Source organism: Ascaphus truei, chromosome 1 (assembly GCF_040206685.1).
Source record: "Ascaphus truei isolate aAscTru1 chromosome 1, aAscTru1.hap1, whole genome shotgun sequence".
In the NCBI taxonomy this organism is placed as follows: domain Eukaryota; kingdom Metazoa; phylum Chordata; class Amphibia; order Anura; family Ascaphidae; genus Ascaphus; species Ascaphus truei.
Genome location: NC_134483.1, coordinates 331243739 through 331269991, shown reverse-complemented (window position 1 = coordinate 331269991; position 26253 = coordinate 331243739). Strand labels below are relative to the sequence as shown.

Below are 26253 nucleotides of genomic sequence, written 5' to 3'. Positions count from 1 at the left end.
TCTCTCTCTCTCTCTCTCTCTCTCTCTCTCTCTCTCTCTCTCTCTCTCTCTCTCTCTCTCTCTCTCTCTCTCTCTCTCTCTCTCTCTCTCTCTCTCTCCCTCCCTCTCTCTCTCTTCTCCTCTCTCTCTCTCTTCTCCTCCCTCTCTCTCTCTCTCTTCTCCTCCCTCTCTCTCTCTTCTCCTCCCTCTCTCTCTCTCTTCTCCTCCCTCTCTCTCTCTTCTCCTCCCCCTCTCTCTCTCTCTCTTCTCCTCCCCCCCCCCTCTCTCTCTCTCTTCTCCTCCCCCCTCTCTCTCTCTCTTCTCCTCCCCCCCTCTCTCTCTCTTCTCCCCTCTCTCTTTACAGTAAAGCTGCTTCAGTTCCTCCCTTTTGATAGCAATGAGGTAACCTTGTCTTTGTTAAATTAACTCAAGTAAAGTTAACTGAGGTAAACATTGTAATAAATTAATATTGATCAGTGACGACTCTGTTTGCAACAATTGTCATCAGCGTTAGTTATAAATAATAGAAATGACGTAAGGTATAATTCCATATACCATTAACGCAGCAATAGTGCCAGCAATAGCATTTTCCCTCCATCTTCCCCTGCAACTACTCTCAATATGGCTGCGCGGCGTCAAATGGCGCTGCGTTGCCATGCCAACGGGAACGTCACGTGACGTAACAGCATCACGTGATGCTCGTTGCCATGACAATGAGACACCACATGATGTCACGACGTCATGCGGTGCCACGTTGTCATGGCGACTTGACGCCGCGTGACGTTACATAGCATCCCGTTGTCATGGCAACACAGTGTCATTTTAAAAAAAAAAAAATCTCCGGGTTGACCGTCAGTCGAAGGTGGCAACCCTGTATACAGGTTGTTTACCTCCTTGAGACTTTTTCCCATTTTTTTGTTCATGTTTAAGCTTTACATATAAGCAATGATAATAATAATAATAATAATAATAATATCGCAGGTCATATAATATAAATAATGGTTCGGTGGGATTTCTGCTTTAACACCGTAGAACTGACAGGGCTTCTGTTAATTAGTTGATTGTTCACAAATGCTACCATTTAGCAGGAAACGCTAGTTTGTTTTTCTATTTCACTTGATACACTGACTTGGGAACCAAAATCTGAGGGGATTCTATGAAACATGTTCAGCAATAATAGTGTTCCTATACAACAATAATCCATGGGAATTGCAGAAATGGCCTGTGGGTGCACACATGTCACAACTAGGAAAGCTTTCTGGAACACCTTCTTCCTTATTCCCGCACTGAGCAATGTGCTCGTGAGAAGGAATTCACTAGGGAATTGCGCTAGTTGCACTTTCTGTTATAATATTAAAGTGAACGAGGTGCTGCCTTAGGCCGTGCTTATAGTGCCGGCGACGTCGCCCGAAAACAAATGCATTGTCGCCGCCGCGTGCGCTTATAGTAAGCGCGACGGCGACGTTGCAACGCGATTTTTGGTAGCTGTAATTATTTGATTTTTCAGGGGCTGTCGCCTCATGTGATAGCCCCTAAACCAATCAGGAGCCTGGTAGCCCGCGCTGCCGCCGCAAAGCGAAATACAACTTTCGCTTGCGGCGACGGGTGATGTCACGCGTCGCCAGCACTATAGGCGAGTCCTTAGGCTGCGCTATGCGACCGGCTACGCGACCGCGTGATGTCATCCGTCACATTGTAATAGCAATTCCTGCTTGTAGTGCAGGAGACAAGAGAGGGCGACCAGGGGGCGTGGCGGAGGCGTGGCCGTGAGCGGTTCGCCCTCATTGGCTGAACCGCTCAAGTGCAGCTGACATCACACGGCGATCTCCGAAAAAGTCAAAATCCTTTGACTACTGGCGATCGCGACCGCTCCGTCGCTCTGCAGCACCGGCGCAGTCGCGAACCACTATGGGCACCCGTGACGGACTGCATGTGCTTGCTATGGCGCTGTGCGACGTCGCAGTCGCCGTAGCCAGCACTATAAGCGCGGCCTTAGAATTTGCAAGTGACCAAATGAAAAACCATGTATCGCGCTGCCATAAAAACAAATATAACCTGGACCTTCTTTCTCTCGGGGCACCCAAATCACAGTGCTCAGTTGCTGAGGCAACCCTACAACAAGACAGAGACAGATAGTCACAGAAGACAGAGGGGTCAGAGACAAACACAGGAGGCACACAACCGGACAGAACAAATACACACACACAAAAACACACACACATAGACAACAGGACAGAGACAGCCTCACCTCTCTCCTGACCATGCTGCTCCTCCTCTACTTTGCCACACCCCCCAGGCCTCTGTCACCACCGCCTAATTGGCTGCACTACCCAGCAGCAGACAATCAGGATAGAGGGAACTGCCCAGCCCCCTAGCAGCAGCCCTATTTGCTCCCTGCTCGGGAGATGGGGGAAATCCTGCGGAACCCCAGTCGGGAAACACTAGTCTAGATGGTAGGTGAAAGAACACTAAAGGCTCATATTAACTAAGCAGTGTTATTTCACAAGCCACTTTCAGGTCTTCAAAGACTCCTTATAGCCTATTCGAGTGAATGGACTGTGACATGTCAGACGGCACCAGAAAATGGCCTGTGGAATAATGCTACTCAGTAAATATGGCCCTAAATAAATGAAAAAAATGTAAAAAAAAGGTGCACCATTTTAATTTGGATTTTATAAACATTATTTCTGGGTGATTATCAATGAACAATAGGAAGGAGTGAATAAAAAAGCTAACTTTCTTGGCATTATTTTTTAAAAATAAAAATATAATTTTCATGTAAATTACTGCTAAATGAAAGTAGCAGTCATTCTGTTGTGACAAGTTTGTAAATATGTTAAACATCATCACTTGTGGAAATGTTTACTCTCAATACTAAGCAGAGCCTCATCCCAGGGGGTGCGCATACTTTTTTGTGTGCGCCCCCTGCCTGCACTCTTCCCCCCCCTCCCCCGCTCTGCCTGCTCGCGCCCCTCCCCGCCCCCTACTTATCTCCGGCGTCATCTGACGTCACGGCGTCATGTGACATCGCGTTGCCATTTGACTCTGTGTCGCCAAAAGCCGCCAGAGACAAGATAAGGGATATACAGAGGCCTTGCACGCTCCCCCAGCATTTCATTTAAATGTTGTGGGGAAGAGCGCGGGGCCTTGTAAGCACCGCACCTCCCATCCAGAGAAAATTATATCAGTTTGCGCACCCCATAGCTAACCCCTTTAGTGGCTCAGCATTCTGTTTTGTCTGACCATATGTGGCTGGTTTTCTCCCCAGTTTCATCTGATTAATCCACTCAGAAATTACTTCCAGTGATTAAGAAACTCCTCTTGCTCCATGTGTCATTCTCATGCTCTTAACGTTGTCCCTTCCATTCATCACTCTCTGCCCGTGCCCATGTGTCTACTTATCCCATATGTTTCTGCCCTCAGGAGATAGTAACTAGCATCACTGGAACACAGCTGGAGTCTTCCTATGTTGTTTCTGGGATCTTGCCTTCTCCTCATGGCTTACTTCATCCATCGCCTTGTATTCTCTGCATGCCAACCACATGTATTAATGTTGGCAAGCTTAGAGGGGCCTTTTTTAAAAAAAAAAAACATTTCCAAGGCTGATCCATATTTGGTAACACAAGTACAAGCATTTTTGTTCAAAATTAGTTTAATTGCAGAATACCTTTTAATGTACCAACACAAGAATACTTCTTTAAAGCAGCAGAACATGTAGCACTGCGCGATTTAATATTTTTACATTTTATTATTACAGAATTGAAGCATGGGGTCTTCTAAGCTCAACTGCTTTCATTTCAGCTCCGATGACCCTCTGCTTCCAGAGATACTTAACTCCGTAGGGGGCGCCGGTATCTGCAGCCAGGGAAGTGTATGCCTAACGAAATGGTGGCTTAAATGTCCCATATATAACGTGGGCCAATAGGAAGCTGTGATGTCATCCGTTGCGGCTTCCTGTTTGCCAGTGTGACCTGGACATTGAAACTGCTCAGGGATACCGGCAGCCCCTACGAAGGTAAGTATCTCTGGAAGCAGGGGTACCCACAGAAGAAAGTAACACTGCGATACATTGTGAAAAGCGAATGTGCTCACAAGTGATATTCTTTAATGTAGCAATTTTGTGAGCGTCTCTATCTTCAAATTCACCAGAAAATGATCTTTGGAGAAATGATCAAGCATCACTTTCCATACTTCATACAGATAAAAGAATAAGCATACGGAATTTGGGACTTATCAATAACGTCTCTAACAGAGACCATGGCCATGCCAACACAAAGACATTTATATCATAAACCGTAATACTACAAATACGATAGATATTGTAAACTCTTTTGAGTGCATGTGTAAGTTTTGCAATGCTGTGTATTTAGCACTATATAAATATAATTTTTTTAAATTAAATTCTACATAGCATTAGCAGATCGCATAATACTTCACTATTATAAACTCCCACATTTGTCCACCTTTACAATAAATAGGACACTGAGTTAATGATTTGAAACATACACATGTTCTGTAACTAGAGCAATATTTACCATTTATGCTGCCTCTGTTACAGGTTATGAGGGTTATGTCAATAATGCAAGCTTTTTGAGTGCCATAAACACAATGAATTATTCTGTGTCCTGCTACTTTATAACTTACATTGCTTACCTTTTGTCCGTCCTGACACAGAACCACTGTTCCTGCACGGTCTCTGAGTTTAGCCTCCACAAATCCCTGCATCAAACAGTTCAAGGCAGGAAGAAATTAATTGGGAATCAGAACTCTTTGGCACACTACGCAGTTGATTACTTTGTTTATTCCCTATCCAGCAGCTGTTACTATAACCGGGTGGACTAGAGAGCACTAGGTGTACAGGAAGGAGGAGAATTAAAAATAATATTGTAAAACATGATGGCATTTTGGACTTTTTATTTCCAAATGTCACTGTGATGCTACATCTTTGTCTTCACTAACTTTGTGTCCTTATTCTTTTTCTTGCAGATGAGCTCACAGTGCCTGCACTTTACCCGGGTGGCCCTGAAGTGTGGGCGCAGTACCCCCTGTACCCAGCGGAGTTAGCACCTGCTCTACCTCCTGCTTTCACCTATCCCGCTTCACTGCATGCCCAGGTAATTTATGCCAATCAGCCACGACCTCACTCTGTATCTCACCAGCCCTTTCTGATCCTTGTCCCACGGTGCACTCCACACACTAACCCCTGTTCTATCAGCTAACCGGCTCACCACGAGGAGACTGGTGGTGCCTCTCTTGTCCTCCTTCATCCTGGGGAACCCTTTATGTGGTGGGCCCCCACCACTGTAATTTTGAATCCCCGGCGTTATCTAGATCACTATTTCTCTCCTATTCTCTAAATGACACAGGTGGTTTAGCACGTGCTAACGCCTCTGCCGTGAACAGCGGCAGCAGCAAGCTTTAATAGGCCTCCACTGTTCAGTGACTCACACCCTAGGTGACATGATAAGCTGTGCCTTCGGAGTTAGCACAGGGAGGAATACTGTGTGAAAGACAACTTCGTCAGTGCCCTTTGTCTGTGCAATGTGACATGCAGTAATCATAATACTCCATTCTTGCACAGTTCTACTCATACAAGGTACCGCACATAAAAGGATATAGTAACAAAGAGAGCGTACAGTGCAATGTTTGGTACCGGTGGCACAGGGAGTTAGTGATGCACCCAAGGTCACATTGAATGAATGTAAGTAGCCTAGGCTGGAACCCACAAGCTTGTTTGTTGCTGACCAATAGCACTATCTCACACCACCCTGACATGCCCATTCGGGTTAATGTGCGACAGGGATAAGAGACCACATACCAATATATACCCAATACACACTCTGCTTAAAGGGTCAGCATCAGTTAGAACAAAAGTGAACTAAATACAATGGCATGTTTAATATGTTAAATGGAGCCAATAAACATCTTGTTTAAAAAAAAAAAATGTAAATGGATCACCAAGAACAATGTCTTGGATATTGTTCTTAGTTATAACTAGTGTCGGTTCTAAAAGTGCCAGGTAAATTACTCCTATGCTGAGTTCACATTTGCAACCTAATGATGAAGTAATCTTTAGTCAAACAGATAAACATAAGAAGCTGATATGCATAAATTCAATACATTTTTCACATGATACAATGTCAAACCATTACTTTAAAGGTGATTTGAATCTCACTAAGGAAAGTAGAAGGCAGCACCCAATCAATAAGAATTAGGGGTCTATTCTATAAGCCTTCATAAAAAATATCGCCGGGCCAGTTACGCCGCCAGTTTTTTGAGCGTTGCTATCACGGTATTCAGAAAGCTTCGATTACATGTGATAGCAAAATTCCCAAAACAGGCGAGTAGCCGGCGACGTGAGGTCACCTCTCTCAAAAGGTCTCAATTTCTTTCAGCTGCAGAGAGAGCTGCACAGAGAGAGCCGCCTCTCCCTGCGCATATCTCGCCAGCGATCGCAAGAGTTTAATAAAATGTTTAATACCAGTGTAGATGAGCAGAGGATCTCCGGAGCAGAACCACATTGATTTCACGTATGGGAACTCCCTGCTTCCGAGATACAGGCCCCGTTATGGGGGGAGACTGGAGACCCCCTGCTCATCTACACTAGTATTAATATTTATCTTAAAACAGCTTAATTACTTTAGCGGCCAGCCGCTAAGGCAATGAAGGAGTTAAACCTCAATAGCCTGTTTCTTGGGGCAGAGGGGGTGGATGATGGGGATAGTAGTCCCAGGGTGGTTAGGCCTGCCTGGAAGGTTGTGGGAGGAGTTAACCCATTCACTACCTTAGTGGTGGGACCCGCTATGATAATGAAGGGGTTAAGCAGTCCCGCTACCCCCCCCGGAAGGCCTAAATATCCATCCTTGGGACTACTACCCCCTTCACCCAATCCCTCTACCCCCAAGAAACAAAAATAAATACAACAACCCTACTACCCACCTCCTCTACCCCCAACAAGCCCCCCGTCCCCCCAAACACATACAGTACAGTAATTGTAATTATCCACATATGGATAATAGTGGATTTGCCCATTATAAAATCAAACATTAGCCAGCCAGCATAAATAAAGTAAATAAAACGTTCAACTTACCCCTGCCATTATGAAGGGCATCCTCGTCAGCATACTCCAGGTCCATGTCCTCCAATGTCAGCAAGAATACAAGAAAAAATACAATGTAAAATACAATGTAATGGCCCCTAACCCCTTAATCACCTTTGCGGTTAATAACCGCTATAGAAATTAAGGGGTTAACCCACCCACCCCTGCTACTCACCCTGGAGGCCTAACCACACCCCGGGACCACTATACCCACCCTGTACCCATTGATTGGCACAGTGGTATATCATACCCATATAATATGGGCATGATAAGCCACTATAGCAGTCAATGGTCAGCATAGTAAAAATAATTAAGGCCAAAAATACACAATAATCAAAGAAATACACAAGCACCTAAACACCCCAACAATAAAAGAACTAAAAGCCTCATCTACACATCAATTACATTAATCTATCACTAAAATAGCAAAATAATTCCAATGATGTTATGCCAAAACATAAAAATATTATTTTATCCTATTTTTATCCTATTATCCTATCCTATTTATTCTAATTTAATTTTATCCTATATCTATACCTCCTTATTGATCCAGAGGAAGGCAAACACAAAAACTGCAGTCTCATATCATCCAATGATATCTCATAAGGGGGAAAATAAATTGCTTCCTGACTCCAAGAATTGGCAATCGGATTATTCCCTGGCTCAACATCCTTCCCATGTTTACTAATTTGGTATATCCCTGTATACCTTTCTAACCTTTTTTTTTTTAACAAATCTATTGTATCTGCCACCACAGTCTTCATGGGAAATGAATTCCACATTTTAACTGCCCTTACTGTAAAGAACCCTTTCCTTTGTTGCTTGTGAAATCTCCTTTCCTCCAACCTTAAGGGATGCCCCAGAGTCCTTTGTACCTACCTTGGGATGAATAGTTCTTTTGAAAGCTCCCTGTACTGTCCCCGAATATATTTGTATATAGTTATCATATCCCCTCTTAGACGCCTCTTTTCTAATGTAAATAAATCTAATTTAGCTAGCCTCTCCTCATAAGTTAGATTGTCCATCCCCTTTATTAATTTGGTGGCTCTTCTCTGCACTCTTTCTAGTTCCATAATGTATTTTCTAAGGAGTGGTGCCCAAAATTGTACTCCATATTCAAGGTGTGGTCTTACTAATACTTTGTAAAGAGGCATAATTATGTTTTCTTCCCTTCCATCCATTGCCGTTTAATGCAAGAGAAGATCTTGTTTGCCTTTGCAGCTACTGCATGACTTTGGGCACTATTGCTAAACCTGCTGTCTACAAGCACTCCTAAATCCTTCTCCATCAAGGATTCTACCCAATTTATCCCCGTTTAATTTGTATGTCGCCTGTTTATTCTTGCTTCCCAAATTCATAACCTTACATTTATCTATATTAAACCTCATCTGCCATTTACCTGCCCAAGTTTCCAGTCTCTCCAAGTCCTTCTGGAGAGAAATTACATCCTGCTCTGATTCTACTACCTTACACAATTTTGTATCATCAGCAAAGATGGAGACTTTGCTCTCAATGCCAACATCAAGGTCATTAATAAACAAGTTAAAAAGCAGGGGTCCCTGAGGTACTCCACTCACGACCTTAGTCCAACCTGAAAATTTCCATTTATGACAACCCTCTGTTGTCTATCCTTCAACCAGTTTTCAATCCAGCTGCATATATTGAGTCCAATTTGCTTTATTTTGTACACCAACCTTGTGTGGAACCGTATCAAAAGCCTTTGCAAAATCTAAGTAGACCACATCAACTACGTTACCATGGTCTAAATTCCTACTTACCTCCTCAAAGAAACAAATAAGGTTAGTTTGGCAAGATCTATCCTTCATAAATCCATGCTGACTATTACTAATAATTTTGTTTTCCATTATGTTTCCTGAATATTATCCCATACTAAACCGTCAAGTAGTTTGCCCACTATTGAAGTCAGGCTTACAGGTCTGTAATTCCCTGGGTGTGATCTAGCTCCCTTTTTAATATAGGCACCACATCTGCTTTACGCCAATTTTGTGGTACTGAGCCTGTGGAAATGGATCCCTTGAATAGTAAATGTAATGGTTTGGCTATTTCTGAGCTTAACTCCTTGAGAACTCTTGGATGTATGCCATCGGGGCCAGGTGCCTTATTTACTTTAATTTTTTTCAAGCACCTATGAACTTCTTTCCTCAGAAAATCCTTTATAATAATTGTGTTGCCATATAAGTAGTCTGTTCTTTTTCTTTTCAAGAAATGGAGTAGTCTGTTTTTATTTTTGTTCTAATGTTTCTAAGGAAGACATTTACACTGATAACTGTAACAATAAGAAGTTCCAGAATTAAATATTCAGACCCCAAGAGGCGCAATAGCACTTTTATGTATGACTAGCAAAATGGATCAATTATTTCAGTGTTCCCTACTCTGCCTCATTGACTTTTATTTAACCAAAAAGTCACATGAAAGAGTTGTGTACAAGTATTAAAAATACATATTTTCCTTAAGAATACAACACAGCATCAGTTAATATGGGAATTCAAAGCCATATACAGTAGACTAAAAAAGATCCTTTTTTTCTTTCCCCTCTGGCCACAAACCTCATTTTATGGATTGTCTACTAATTAACACAACTTGTACTGTGCAATCCTTAATCGAGCCAGACAATGTCCTGAGAAATACTGTAAGTAATATGATAGGGTCAAGGCCAGTCCAGTACCAACTACCTTAAGCCTCCATTTCCCATAGAAATGCAGAACACATGGATCAGTGTGCACTGAAATGTACATTAATGAAGCTGTTCTAATAAAGGCACGGACTTTGGTTGTCTATTCTAAGATGACATTAGTAAAATCATAATGTACATTATGTGTCGTACTGTCAGGCTCTTTTCCGGCTAATAAGATGGAACAAAGTAACATATGGAGATGATTTGTAAATTCACTACTTATCTCGCGGGTGTGTTATCTGTTAGGAGTCGGCTACAATATGTTGTATGAAACAGAATAACTCCAAATGAAAACAAGATGATTGCAGATCACTGAGGATTTACCATGAGATCCTGAGTTGGATTTAATTATTTGGAGATGTAGAATGATCTAATTTTTTTTTAGCACATCCAGACATTAGCTACCACACTAGTAATGTAATGTAGTAAGTGGGCCTGAGTATTTATACCATCAAATGAGATACTTATGATGGGCTGCAATGCACCTTACAGCCTATTCATTTGAAGGGACAAAAGTGGGGTATAGTTTAGCCTTGCTTAGTAAATATGGCCCTTATACTCAATCAGATATATGGTTGACATCTCTTTTTTAAAAGTTGATCTTTGATAGTGTGAACTTATGTGATTTTTCTTCTGGAAGTCCTCCCGATTATATGGGGACTTGCTGCACTGTAGTGTTAGGCACAGACGGACTTTTCATGGTCTGTGCATCAAGGTTAATAATGTCAATGTTTCACTGTTAAATTGACTATTTGGCCTAGATATATCAACCCCTCAGATAATGAAAAAGGCGGTATTATCGGCAAACAAAATGCGTTATTTTTCTGGTGCAAGTCATCAACGCTGTACCGCTAAAAATAACGCATTTCTTACTGCGGCCGCTAATAAATACTTGGATCGTCTTCAGTATGACTAAATACTGCAAATGTTGTCATGTTGATGTCAGTCATCAAGTTCCGATCACTTACTCCAGACGGGCGTTAACCCTATCGTGCCTATGTATATGCTGGCTAATATGTTTTCCATTATATACATAGTCCAAAAAATTGTGTGGGGCTCAGAACAAAAAACAGACATAAATGGGAAATGTAAAAGTTCCAGCAGAAGTTACCCTTGAGGTATCATACACCTGATATATGGGGTTTGAATAGGTAAGTGCAAAAAAACCGCTTGCCTGGAAAACCTCAAAAATCACAGCAGCAAAGGTTTAACACATCCTGTGTCCAGAAATAACAGCGTGTATGATGTGACCATACCTTCCTTCGGCCATCTTGAGATGTAAGGTGTGCGGTATATTCACAATTGGACTCACTTCATAAGTGCGTCCTAGGGTGGTGCGTGTGCCATCCGCTTATGAGGGTTGCAGAAAGACGAAGGATGAAAAACGGAGCACTACCAGCGGAACAGCAAGAGAAAACACAGAGACGCGCGTTCCCATAAAAATAAAACGATGTATTAGGTTGTGTAAAAAACAGAGGTATCTCCCCCACCTACGCGTAAATATATTATGTATTATATACATAGGCAAGATAACCTAAACCAACGTGGAATAGGTGATAAAAATAAAATACATTTATAGTACATATTAACTAACCCCTTAGTAGCTCAAGTGGTCAGCTAGTCATGGTTTCCATGACTAGCTGACCACTAAGGGCTATAAAGGGGTTTATATAAAACATTAAATCTACACTTCCTACCCCTCCCCCCCCCTCTGCCCCGTGACTACCTTAGGGGCTAGTGAAGCTACCCGTTTATGTAAACAAGGGGTTAACCCCCTACCACTCCCGCTCCCCCGGGGCAACTACCCATTTCATGGTAATGCTTCACTAGCCGCTATGGCAGCCAAGAGGTTAATGTTGTTTCTGCCACAGGGTTCTGTAATAATTGATACTGCAGAAACCTATGGTACAAATATTAATAACATGATCGCGGTGCAGAAGTTACTGCATTAACCGTCGCGTTAATTCCCGCATCAAGTAAACAAATATTGCACCTGGCAAATTATTACCGCAAACTTGACGACTTGGGTCATAAAATTGCAGTAATAGGAAGTGATGAAATAGTTTTTCTGAGTGCGCTATGCATCCTGTTTTAACGGCTGATGTATCTAGACCTATAGGAGGCATTTTTATCTCGTCTCTTATTGACGATTTGTAAGGCACTTTGCACAGCCTCCCTCTCACCTGGTGCCAGGTGTTCTATGCGGATCATTTATTGTGTTTTGTGTTTGGGGAACATGGCATGTTTGTGTATGCAAGATTCGTATTGTGGGACATCATTTTTATTAACAACAACATTAACCATACAAATGATTAAAAAATAATAAAGTGACATTCGGAGGAATTGTGTTGCACGTATAAGGAGGTGTCTGCTTCTGCATCTGTTCGTGTCCTTATTTCCCTGCCCCCTCCGCCCCCGACTTTTAATGTATAAAAAAGATAGCTCGAGGGTAAATCTCCGTAGCTAATGTTGTGTATCAAATGTAATCAACATGATTCTCACTTTTGGAACAGCCACAAGCATAATTATTATTATTTTTTTAAACTTTTGTGCTTTCAAGCACACTTTTATTTGCCTTGTTACCCACACCACTTAGTATTAAACCTGCATTTTTTTCTTCTTCAGAATATGCTATATAAAAGATCCATAGAAAATATTTAAGTCATTTATTGTAGTGCGAAGTCAAAGAAGCCAATCCAGTCGTAGGTTCTGATCCAGTTCACCCTCTAAAACCGCAGCTCCTCTGGCAAATGGTCATCACTGCGCAGGAATCACGTGATTGTGACATCATTGTGGTGACGGGAACAGAAGAGCGAGGGTCCTCTACCATGCAGACAGCGTTTGCAAGGGATTCGCCAATCTCTATGCATTATGCTATTCTGAATCCTGGGTAGCTATTTATCTGCACAAAATACTCAGTTACAAAAAAAATTGCTGCTGACCAATGTATAGTTTTTATTTTATTTTTACATGTCCCCCATCATTAAAGTTCCTTTGTCCACTGGCCAGTCGTTAGAAGAGTGATCGGTCCCTCATTTTCTTCCATATCTCCTGATTGGAGCTTTCAGATGTTAGCATGCATGTTGAGGAGGGTTATGCTATGGTCCAGTAAGCCGGATGAAAGGCCTTGGAACAAGCCCTTGTGAGGTACAGAAAAGCGGAATAGCAGATTAACAGGACAAAATTAATGTTGCACCTCACAAAATCGCACAGTAATCACCTGCCCCACCTAGTTACAGAGTAACATTACCTTCAGTGAGGTGGAATATTAAGACAACCAATGGATCATGTTATGTTTGAATTCATGTAAACCATTTCCACAATAAGCAAGAACTGAACAAGCTGGCAAGTGCTGGGGACAAATAGCAAAACAATGGGCAGTCTGTATCAAAGCCTTTGCCTTTTGATCACTGAACCATGCTGCTGGAACTCATCTATGGCATTGAATAGGAAATTGAAGTTAAAAATTAATGGTTTAAAAACAACAACATGGCAATGCGTTACTAGCCTGTTTGGTATGCAATGGATGGGTTTTTAGGATAGTGTGAGTTACTCAGGGCCATTAACCTCATAGTACCCATTGCGGGTATGAAGCATACCTTCATGACCACTGCAGTCACTATGGGGTTACACATTGTTACATTTTTGTGTATGTGCTTTTTTTCTTGCTCATTAAAAAGCAGCCACTGTTGGCTGACATTAGCTTCCATATTAGTATTAGCCGTATGCAGAATATACACTCAGTGTCAGATTTCCCATTACGCCCAGGCCTAGGGCGGCAAAATTTTGGGGCGGCAAAAATGTCTACCCCGTATACATTTGCCGCGCTCTCGGGCCTATTGGGCCTGATGGGAAGTCACTAACATATGCCGGGCGCCTCCTTTCTGCCACCCTCCTCCTCCTTCCAATTTGCAGCGTCAAATGACGCCGCGGACGTCACCAACATGGGCTCATTGCCGTGGCAGCGTGACATCGCGGCGTCAAATGATGTCATGATGTCGCGTTACCATGACAACAAGGCGCTGTGTGACGTCACTTTGGTGACGTCCGGGCCGTCATTTGACGCTGCGAATCGCAATGGGACGTCACATGATGCCGGGACGTCATAATGTCGCAACGGTGCCGGAGGGCTGCTCGTTAAGGTATCCTCCCCCCCTTTTTTTTAAAGGGGGGGCCCCACAGACAGCGTGCCACCTTTGACCCCAGCCCTGCCATAAGGTTTCTTACACACTATCAGCATTGTTTGCTATGTTTCTCCCTGCCTCTCTGGTAATGTGACCATTAACCCCTTCTGCCCTGCAACCCCCTTTCACACTGCTGATGGATATGTGGCAATACTGTACATGCTCTCCACATTATTCACTGTCCCTTGCATCCATGTATTGCCCAGTCTGTTTATTTACCATCCCCATCGCAATTACTGTTCTACCTTATCTGCCTTACATTGTTTTCTTGGTTTTTCCATCTGGGTTAAACTCGTGGAATCTCTGTTATTCAGTATTGCTGACCAGAAGAATAAAACGGTATCACCTAATACTGAAGTACTCATTTGTAATTAACTAGATGGTCTGCATTAGGTTGGCATATTTTGAGGGGAAAAAAATCAAATAAACCTTTTTGCATAGTGCTTTCTGAAGTAGCTGGTTACTAGGGACATAGGAAAATGGCTGCAGGCTGCTTCATAGAACCCATCATCACAATAACATGACTTCTAATATGTCTGGAAAAGATATAGGCCAAAAGGCCATGTTTATTTTTTTAAGAATCTGCAATATCTGCAATCTTTTTACGTTTATAAATAAGTAAAAAGAGAAAAGCAGCGCACAGCCAAAAGGGAGCCAGGGTTGGAAAAAGTATAACAAAAGCTTTATTGCACGATAACAAAACATCACCCACAGGAGGTGTGCAAACCTCCTACGCGTTTCGCACCGCCCTCAGCGCTTTATCAAGGACTCCTTGATAAAGCACCATGGGTGGTGCGAAACGCGTGGGAGGTTTGCACACCTCCTGTAGGGGATGTTTTTTTATCATTCAATAAAGATTTTATTATACTTTTTCCAAACCTGGCTCCCTTTTGGCTGTGCGCTGCTTTTCTCTTTTTACTCACCTGGACTTGCCTACCTGCAGCTGATCACACCTACAAGAACAGGAACATGCTCTAGGAGTGGGTAAGGATTTCTAAGTTTTCTACAGACATTTATATTGAACAAAGAGTTACAGTATGTGAGCAATTATTGTCTATTGAAGATTACTATATGAAGCATTCCAATTAGGCAACAGTGTTGAGGATTAACCCCTTTCACTTTTTCCTTCAGGGAAATCGCCTTCAATCAATGCAGGACATCTCACTAATCCTAAATTTTACCCACTCCATGCAAGAGTATATCTATTTTCTGATTCATTTATTATCCTTTATTGTTGAATTTTTTGGTCCTATTACTAGTCTGAGCACCCATAAACCACTTTTTGAATGTTTAGAAATAAGGCTATTTTATATTAGGAATATGACATTGTGACACCTAGGTAATGTATTAGCTTAAAATTGTGAATACTGTATAAGCGTTTGTTTTGACAGATTGCTGCGTTTGCTGCTTCTGCTTGCGTCAAATGTGAAAACTTTATATCACTGAAATTGGCAGATGCTTTTGACACTACCTAAAACGTAAGCTAAACTTGTAGCAAAGACTTTGATGCATTAAGGCAAAGAGACACAAAATTATGCAATTTGCATCAATTTTGGTCATCATTTACCTTGATACATCACCCCCATATTCTCCTAACAGGTAAAAATCAAGCGCGCCTGTGAGCACCTGACTTTTATATGTGACTGTGAGCACGTGACTTGTATATGTGACAAGGTTAATACACACAGCTATCTAGTTGATCCACTTATCACCTCTGCAAGGTCCCTCAAATGAATAATATGCCACCTAAATCCGTCACAATACAGCTCAACCCCCTTATAACGCTGTGTTTGGGGTCCAAAGAATCACATCGCGCTATAAGCGGATCACGTTAGAAATAATGTGCAATTGTATGCATTGTACAATAAAGTATTTAAGATACCAATAATCGTGTTGTAAAGTATTCATAAATACGAAAATTGGGAGCCATGCTTGCATCGCGTTATAAGCGGGTTCGCGTTGTAATGGATCGCGTTATAACGGGGTTGAGCTGTATATATCTTTACTCACTGCCACTACCAAAGAGATATCAAGATTCACTTGCAGAGTTTTTGGTCTCTGCTTACTAAGCAAAATATGCACTTAACACCCAACAATCTATTGTAGCAAAATATGTCCGGAAATGTTCAATCAGAACCCAAAGCATTGCTTATTAAATATTTTATTTCATATACAAAAATAGTACAGTGCTTAGGTTACAGAAAAAGATTATTCCAAAAAACAGTGCAATAAATGCCGGCAGTTAAAAAACAAGAATAAAAGGAGTAAAATAGATGGTCTAATTACGTTAATGCATAACATCATCACTCTTCAAAGGGTCTTGAGTTGAAAATATGAGACTTCATGTGTTATAGCATTGAGCACTCCCATGGTTTCAAATCTAAATTCATATTCTAAATACATTCTTTTTTTCCTAAAACTTCTTTACTTAAACCATGTAAGCCCACCTCCTGGGAGTGTCCTGAACACCCCCTTTCGTCACATTTCGGGGGGGGGGGCGGTGGTGCGGTAAAAGAGTCCCCGCTCTCTTCCCCACAACAATTGAAGTCATTACCGTGGGGCCACTCTAAAGGTCTCTTACTTCCTCCTGCAGCGTCGCCCTCCTCCTTCTGCAGGATCGCAACGTCACATGGCGACGCATTGCCGTGCAAACGTGACGTCGCATGGCGTCCCGTTGTCACGGAAACTCGTCGCCACGTGACGTCGGAACACTTCAAAAGGAAGAGGCCAGAGCGGCAAGAAGGTAAGTGCCTATGGGCGACAAACCTCTAATACCAGCCCCTCCCACGATGTCTTTATATTTAGTGAAGCTTCTTGAATACCTGCCTGGCCCACACCCCGTGGAATTTACAGACCCCATTCAGGAATCCCTGAAAAGATACATAAAAGAGGGGTTTTTGTTTATTTCTAGTCAGAGAAGAATTGTGACGCCAGATTTCAATCATCCAATTTCCAAGACCTCTGATAACTTAATTTCTAGACAAACACAGGGTCAGTGGCCTGATCTGCAATAAAACCATAGATATATATAAAAATATATATATTGTTTTTTTTTAACTTGTAACAAGTTAACTATTTGTGTCCCAGATTATTACAATACTGCATATTTTCATGCTATCATTACACTTGTTGTGGATGGGAATGCCCGTTATTAAATCTACATAACGTCCTGGCTTATCTTGCACAATCCCTGTTTGCGCAGGTCTGTAGCACAAATAGATTAGAAGATAAAATGACCCAAACTTTTTTGGTTTTCTGGTAAAACAATACCAGAGTAAAGTATGGAGACGCTTTAATTATTTGGTGTCATATATAAGAATTGATAGCTTCTCTTTGGTTGGCATAATCACGCAGTGTAACTTTACAAATGGGATTTTATTTATTGGCTTATTTGATGCTGGGAAAAAATTGTGGATTCAATGAAATGTGAGCAAGCCTTTTTTATTTTGTTTGTTAGAGCATAATACCCTACGAGGTATGTTTATGGCACTGATATAATGGGCCATAATGCAATCAGCACACTTCAAAAGACTGGCGAGGAAAGTGTTTTTAAGTGACCTTTCCAGACCATTGAACCATGAAGCATTTAAACTTGTTTTTCTCTGGGATCCTTGGAGGCACATTTCACGATTGTGATAACGGTTGCAATGTATTGTAAAATCACATTTGAGATACAAAGCTAATAAAATCACAATATGGGGGGAAATGGGTAGAAATTATGGGGTTGATGTACTGTATCAACTAAAAATGTTTGCACGTTACATTTCACACTGATTGTTACCAAAGGACGTTTTCTGACACTAGTAAAAGCTGAACAAGTGAATCACAGAGACGGAAAAACTTGATTCATCCTATTATAAAATGTGCTTACAGTGGTGTTTTTAACCTTTTTTTGTTAAAGAACCCAATAATTATTTTGTAAAATTCTGCGGAACCCCGCCCTCTCTAATAGCGCGTCTGATATCAGATGCATTATCAGGAACCCCAACACTCTCTAGTAGTGCGTCTGAGATGCATTTTAAGGAACCCGAACCCTCTCTAATAGCGAGTCTGAGATCACATGCATTGCAAATTCTTCTTTATTTGGTACAATTTGCAAATGATCTAAAAATTGCAGGGAACCTTTTAGGTATGCCCAAGAAATCCAAGGGATCCTGGGAACCCCAGTTGAAAAACACTGGCGTAAGGTAACAACCCCCTAACACCTTTTCTTGATGCCACATGGAGATAAAGTGCATGGGGTAACAATGGGAGCAAAGTAGTAAATCTGTAACAGGAGATCCAGGGCACTCACGCGAAGAAATCCTCGATCAAAAAGACAGGGAACCCAGGTATAGAAAAAATTGTGACTGTCCTTCATAATCTCTTTGAGACTACCACTTTCAAATATGTTCTAATAAAGCCTTCACAATTTTTTCTATACCTGGTTCCCTGTCTTTTTGATCGAGGATTTCTTTGCGTGAGTGCCCTGGATCTCCAGATTTACTGTCACTTCCTGGATTTGGTGGCACATGGAGGGGAGAGGAGGAGGATTCCACATCAATATGGAGTGGTTCCTGAATCTTACAGCCAGCAGGACTCAAGCTACTGTACCTAAGTGGATCCTGCAATAGGAGGTAAGAGTATTTTTTGCCTGCCTCCACTATCCCACGTAGTTCCCCGACGGTATTTCACCAGATTTCCTGGATTCAACAGGATTCTAGTGATTATCAGTGGGTCTTCAATAGGAGGCAGTATTTTATATATATAACCTCCAAAACTACATACAGCTCTCTGACGGACCTCCATTATTCTCTCCCCCCGATCCTACCTCTACTCTGTGCTATTTGTGTCAGCGCAACCCGGAGGGCAGGACAGTTCTTCTCTTCAATGGGAGCAAAGTACCTTGCTCATGGCACAAACAGGCACAAAAGAAAAAGGACACTTTCGAGTGTCTGTTCTAACAGGACATTTTATCTTCATTTTTTTTTTGGCGTCAAGATTGTAGTGCTAAAGAATTGTACAAATTGCACAAAACTTAATAAAATCTACGTGGTGTTTATGAACGTTGTTGCATACGAAACAGAGGTTGTTGTCTGAAATGACGTTTGACTCATTCCTTGATACAATTTAAATTAAAACAAAATTTAGTATATTTTTTTATTTTATAACTAGTGTAACCCCTTTTTATTTAGCTATGTGTATGAATATGTACATACTAGGGTGGGGACCTGAGTCCACCTCCCCTGTACCTGAGAGTGTTCAGCCTGCAAAGAACCAGGCTGGAGTCAGACACCGTAGTGGGACACATAGCATATAAATAATAGTACTTTATAGGTAGGGAACATAGGAATCATGCGGTGACATTCAATGTCAGGAGACCACAGACAACACTTAAGGCAATTTAACAACAAACCTTGCTGCACAAATATCCCAGAGTCACTTGTTCAGTCTCGGTGGCCCGTGTGCTAACTAAAAGGGGGCCACTGAAGGTGCCGGCACAGCGTTGCAGCTCGTGTAGTGTTAAATACATTAGTTGAAATGGTTGCAGGCCTGTTACTTTATAATGGGTGTTGTGCCAAGGGCACTTAGGATACTAATGTGTTTGTAGGTGCGATCTTCTAGCTGCTTTCTGGCTTTATGACTTGCAGCTTTGAACCACAGCTTGCACAGGTTATCTCACTCTTCGTGCCACCCTGCTGGTGTTTTAGGCTCTGCCACCTCACTGTCTTGTCTACGGGCTCCTCTGGACAGGTCCCCTCTCTCATGGGTCTCCCTCTCGGCTTACTCCTCCCTGCCTGTGTATCTCCACAGACCTGTTGCCATGACGTGATCCTCAGGGTTTAATGGGCTTATTCCTTTCTTCTGCTCTCAGCCATTGGCTGGAGAGTATGTCCAACAATTCACAACACTGTAGTATGCAAAGCAGGATAACTCCTTGCTATCCACTGGATGGCAGATTGTAATCTTAAATGTATACCAAGGGGTGTTGCTGGTGGGGGGGGGGAGAGGAGGAGGAGGAAGGAGACCTTTCTAAATTAATAAGTGTCTTGAGTATATATATCTCCTCAAACTTCCCTCCTAATAATTTGGGGTGACATGCCTGTGCTGTATCTGGCTGGGAGATATTCTAATAACTATGCAAAGTATATTTAAATGAGTTCCCATCCCACATTTCCTAAAAGGATTTCCATTCCAATTATATTGAGTCGATAAGCCTAAGGCACCAACATAATGACTGTAATGGTGTCAGACCCAACAGTACCATCGTGCCAGATACATACTTAATTTAAATACTTAATTTTTATTGTAAAATAATTAGACAACATGCAGGAAGTGATTCCGCGTGCTTCCCACTGCACATAAAGTGTTATTGTGTTGACAAGTCTAAGGTACCTTGGGAATGGGGTATGGTGTCAGACCCAACAGCATCAGAAGTTGAAGCCACACAACCTTTTATTCAGACCAACAGCTCTAGCAGTGTGAGCTAATCCATCTGATGGCTAGCAGAGCACACCCTTTACTAACAGCATACCTCCAATAGATATCTATTTTGTTGATAATATGTACTGACAGCTATGAGTTACTGAGGATAGGTGACATTAAATAAAAGATGAACAGAATATGGGCTAGAAGAAAATGGGTGCCACCTCTGCTGCTCCAACACAGTTATAACTGCTCTTCGACGAGTAAGCACTATTATTATTTATAGACGAATATTCTTGTTAATATCTGGATGTTATACATTGTTATCATATTAGACCAGATCTGTGCAATCTCGTTAAATCCCTTTTATATACCTATATATTGTGGATAAGGTCTCTTTCAGGGTGACTGCACATCGGAAGAAGCCAACCTGTGATTTAATGCATTTTGATTTTTCAATCTGCATTACTAAAGATCTAAAATCGGGAGTCTTTTGTTCTGCAAATATAAATATACAGGCTTCGTTCTTTGCTTATCATTTTTCTTAAATTACCACTAAGTACTAGGTCTATTTTATAGACTGAAAAACTACACATCTGATTGATCACAATCGTGTGACCAACCCGAGAAAGCAGTCTATAAACTAAAAATGATCATAAACCGGTAACCAAGTGCACCTGTAAATAATAACATAAATGCACTAAATGGGGAGGTTGAGTTTAAAAGAAAATCCATGGGGGGATACCGAGCAGAGCACCCCGCTTAAGACCCACTGGGAGGTGAATGCAGGCACCTGCCCAGTGACCACAGCGTGGGTGAAATCTGCTCTGATGCGGGAGCGCACCAGCACCCGGAACAGAACCTGGCAGGTAAGGGATACCTCCCCAGCCAAACGCTGCTTCCTGGACTTATATATATAGCCAGCTTGGCTAATGCCGGGAGCCAGCTGGTGAGGAGGTCTCTGGCCCTAGTGTTCCGGGATACTGGGTGCCCAAAAATAAAAAATATGTGGGGAGAAATGCAACCAGAACTGCAGGAGGAGGCCCCTCAAGAGGGGCTGCAGTCTGGTGTAAGAAAAGTAAATCTGGAACACGGACTCCCTTGGGCCTCAAAATGGGCATGTGGCCGAGGAGTCCGTGAGGTGGGCAAGGTACTCTCCCGTGCTCAGTGCACCATGGAGGATTCTCCAACAGATCCTCGGTGGGGCGGGGAACTAACTCTGAATAGAGTTCCCTCCACCTACTAGGACCAGTACACATTGTGGTTTGATCACCCTCAGGTCTTGTACGTTTTATAATTATGTTTTCTTTTATTAGTCACTTCATTCAGTGTCTTAATAAATGTCTAACTTTTTAACTAACTTAGTTAGGTTAATACCTCACAGATGCATTGTATTACTTAAAGAGGCAATCCAAGCTGGGTTTTTTTCTTTCATTTTTGTTTTAAACAGGATTGACGCAGGGAGTCTCTGGAGCTGAACCCCATTCATTTCAACTACTGCGACTCTCTGCTTCCGGAGGTACTTACCTCCATAGAGAGTGCCAGTAGCCACTCCAGGGTTCACATTATGGCTGATTAAGATATGGGGTTAAATTAAGGGATTGTAGGTTAAGGTTAGGGGCTTACCTCAGCTGCAAAGTGGCTGCCGGCAGTGACAGGTCCCGGCGGAGAGGTGAATTGCGGCCAAGTGCTGGTGGTCATTTGGAGGCAGCGAAACGGCCTTGACCAAAATGTCCTAGACCGGTCGCAGTGGTGCTAGCCATCAGGTGGTTTAGTTAGCTCACACTACTAGAGCTGAAGATAAATATGTACACTCTGGTTTAACAGTAGTACATGAAGCGGCGCCAATCTTAATAAACGCGAAATTAGAAATAATATATATATACTTACTGTCCCGCAGCTAGAGTCCAAAGGAGGCTATTCAAATTCCTCCAAAAGTGTAGGCAGTAGAAAACAGTCCTCCAGCGCGTAGACTTCTGATCTCCTTTTCCTCAGTATATACGAAAGGGAAAAAAGAACAGAACACAGACTGATGGTGTAATATAAATACTTGTAATAAAGGCTCAAAATAGATAATGTAAAGGATTGACACTTGCCTGTGCCTTATTTTCTTCATACACTGCACTCCTCCTGATGGTTTCCAGTACAGGCTTCAAGAAGAGAGAAGGAAAAAGCACATGGCATAATAACGTTTAATAAGGAAAATAACAAGAATAAAATCCTACTCACAAGCGTCCATAAAATACAGCATTAAAAGTGTGCCTCCAAATTGTCCCTTGGTTCAGTCTCTCTGTGTCTTTCCCTAGTCTGGGGGTGTTCACTTGGACGCCGTCTGAGCTTCCGGTCCCTGGTTCGCTTGCATGCGTGGGTTCCTCCTTGATTGCGCAAGTCCTGGATTCACCCCTTCCTCTTCTACTCTGTTTGCACATGCGCGGTTGAAACGTCGCCGGTCGCGGTGCTGATTGGGCAGAGTCTGTTCTCCTTAGGCTATGGTGGCTAATAATGTTCAAAAAGGATCAACCAAACGTGTTTCGCCACAGTTGGCTTCCTCAGTGGTGTGTAAGTTCGTGAGTAATGTAATGTATATAAGCTACTGGTCTGCCTCCTATTGGCTGCTTATAATTATAACGGAGTAGGAGAGGAAGGGGTGAATCCAGGACTGGCGCAATCCAGGAGGAACCCACGCATGCAAGCGAACCAGGGACCGGAAGCTGAGACGGCGTCTAAGTGAACACCCCCAGACCAGGGAAAGACACAGAGAGACTGAACCAAGGGACAATTTGGAGGCACACTTTTAATGCTGTATTTTATGGACGCTTGTGAGTAGGATTTTATTCTTGTTATTTTCCTTATTAAACGTTATTATGCCATGTGCTTTTTCCTTCTCTCTTCTTGAAGCCTGTACTGGAAACCATCAGGAGGAGTGCAGTGTATGAAGAAAATAAAACACAGGCAAGTGTCAATCCTTTACATTATCTATTTTGAGTCTTTGTTATAAGTATTTATATTACAACATCGGTCTGTGTTCTGTTCTTTTTCCCCTCTCGTATATACTGAGGAAAAGAGGATCAGAAGTCTACGAGCTGGAGGACACTACTAGAGCTGCTGTTCTGAATAACAGAGATTGTGTGGGTTCAACTTTTGATTGAGTCTCAATATTTCAATGCAGTATGTATCTGGTAGATGACACAGTGAATATGGTTGCCCCAGTTCTTTTATACTGTATTCCTTGTGGAGCACATCTGAGATACGCTAGCAGCTAGATTAGCTACTTGTGTGGGCAGTGAGCTGTTCAAAAGTATAATGTGACAGTAATGCTACCCATCAGCTGGCTTAGCTAACACTGCTAGTGCTGTGGCCCTGGAAAGGAGTGATTGTTGATTCTAGTCCTGTTGTGTCTTACACTATTCTAGCCATTAGGTTGGTGCTTTAGGCTTATCAACTCTATACAGTATAGTTGGAATAGAAATCATTTTAGGAAATGTGGGATGGGATTAATTTATGTATACTTTGCATAGGCATTGGCAAATCTCCTAGCTGGCTACATCTCCGGTTCCTTTTTCAGCACAGGCATGTCTCCCTAATTTATTTGGAGGGACTTGTTAAATTTGAAAGGTGCTCTCTCTAATTGTAGTCAAAATATTCAGCGGAATTCCAGGGAAGGGATCTAGTCTGTTGTGCCTATCCCTAGTGTTACACTAGTACTAGTCAAAATCAATTCTACGTTTCCTTTATTTTATAATGACCATACTGTGAAAATCTTACATTTTGTTAAGGTATATAATGAAAAATGCTGCGTCAAAGACATTTTCGTTGATACAAAGCAATTTAAGCACTTCGAATTCTGTGCTAACCATATAAAGAGACTTTGCAGGATTAACGCCAGGTTAAATTTGCCGTTCAGCTGTGATGGTTTCTAATAATATTTTGACTCACATATGGAAATGATTTTAGTGCATACTATTTACATTTCTGCGTCATGGGCAACACTACTGCTCATTCTCTTCTAACACCTATTTGTGCCAATATACCTCAGTAAAAAGGCTAGTACATAGACGCACACGCAATATACTTTTTGGTTTTCTACCGTCAATTTAACACCAAATATTCCATTTATATCTCTCACTACACCGATCTCGTAGTGTCAGTTTTGCAACAGAATTGCCTTGAAACAACACACACACACAAACACACTATGTTTATCTGATTAATTCAGTTTCAAATGTAAAAAGACAGTCATATTACCGCAATTTTATAACCCAAGTCATCAATATTATAAATTAATCAAATGTGCTATTTTTAGCGGTACAACTTTGCTGACTTGCGCCATAAAAATAACGCAAATTTTTCTTTTCTTTCTTTTTTTTTTTTTTACCTATGCCACATTTTTGCCTTAATGGAGTTTGATGACTCTAGTCTAGGCCATATAATGTTACTGTTCTGTCCCCTGAGCATGTCCTGTTATCTTTTTTTATTTTTAATTTTTCTAAATGGTATTTTAGTGTTAAAAAAAATCATTGTTTTCTTAAAGCAGCAATACTACATTTCCCTCTTTTTCTCTTATTTATATATGTAACGCACGTGACAATGTATAATTCTACATTCTTACCTAAGCTGGTAATCGTTTGGTGCTCCTGTTATAAATGTGTAAAATACTGATTGTGTGCCTAACATAATGGCTGCTTGAGTCAGTGTAACTCAGCAGCTACAATGTATCCTTATCTATTGTTACAGTTTACAGCTCAAACAAGGAATATTCGCAAAAATTATCCCAAACGGGAAAGTGTTGTAAAGATGTTGCACTGCTTGGGAATTGTGTTATAGAAATATAATATATTCTATATGTGGTATAGAAATCAAAGGATGCTTTAAAACGCATAAAAAGGACATTAAGAGTTGAATGATAATAAAAAAATGCAGTAAGTATTATCTAATAGACAAAAAACAAATGATAGGGACGCCCTTACAACTATATAAAAAAATTGTAATATAAATATGACGATTAACATATAAATTAATCCAAAAGTGAATGTGCACAAATACAGTACAACCGTGAAAAAAAAGTGCGATCTGTGTAGCGCTATTCTAAATAAAATTGATTTATATCAATAGTTAACACTCTAATAATAATATAAAGTGATAAATAATATTAGGGCTGCCAACTAAAAATCACTAACTTCCCAAAGTGAGTGATATTACAAACAGACAAAAAACAGAGGATAGGGGCGCCCTTACAACTACTGTATATAAAAAAATTGTAATAAAATAAAAAAAATTAGTATTATCTAATACTACAAAACATATATATATTTTTATATATATATATATATATATATTTTTTTAAACATACGTTTTGCTGCTTTAATCTCTAGTGTCTTGAGATTTAAGGATCAGGAAGTAACCGGCACCCCCTACGGAAGGAAGGATCTCAGGAACCACGGGGTACCCGGAGCTGGAATTAACGCGGTTGAGCTCCGGACACACCCCTCCCCCCAACCAACCCCGCCCCCCCGCTGTTTCATAACCATTCAAAAACAAAATGCGCCCCTTGGAGAACATGCTCCTTTAAGGCCTGCAGATACAATGCCTTAAATGAAAATGCTAATCTGTGTGCACTTATAGGGCTTCTTTTCCCCCTAAATAACTGTCGTCATCTTGGAAGTATGTCGTGTGTCTCAGTGGTTGGTTTTAGTTTGTGAGTAAAATGTTTTCTAGGAACATGTATTATCTTGACTAAATTAAGCATCTTCCCTTGATTGCTTGAAAGATCTTGATTGCATAAAAATAAAACCCTACATTTTTATGATTAGGAGACCCGTCTGCAACAGTTTTTGCATTATGATTGACTTCGTATCCCCTCCTTTATCCAGGTTAACCCCATCCAACAGATC

At 41.5% G+C, this 26253-nt stretch overlaps 1 protein-coding gene across 5 annotated transcripts in view; it reads left to right on the top strand.

Moving 5' to 3' along the window:
• RBPMS (RNA binding protein, mRNA processing factor) overlaps positions 1-26253 on the top strand; it is a 225687-nt gene that overhangs the window by 170455 nt on the left and 28979 nt on the right. For 2 of the 5 annotated variants that reach the window (XM_075607443.1, XM_075607460.1), the window contains 2 exons: positions 4966-5093; positions 23261-23362. The exons of 1 other annotated variant lie outside the window; for it this stretch is intronic. In XM_075607443.1, the coding sequence (XP_075463558.1) occupies positions 4966-5093; positions 23261-23347 (215 nt within the window). In that variant the 3' untranslated portion in view covers positions 23348-23362. Of the gene's footprint in view, positions 1-4965; positions 5094-23260; positions 23363-26253 lie in introns of those variants that run through there. 2 more of the 5 variants (XM_075607453.1, XM_075607469.1) reach the window with 1 other exon arrangement.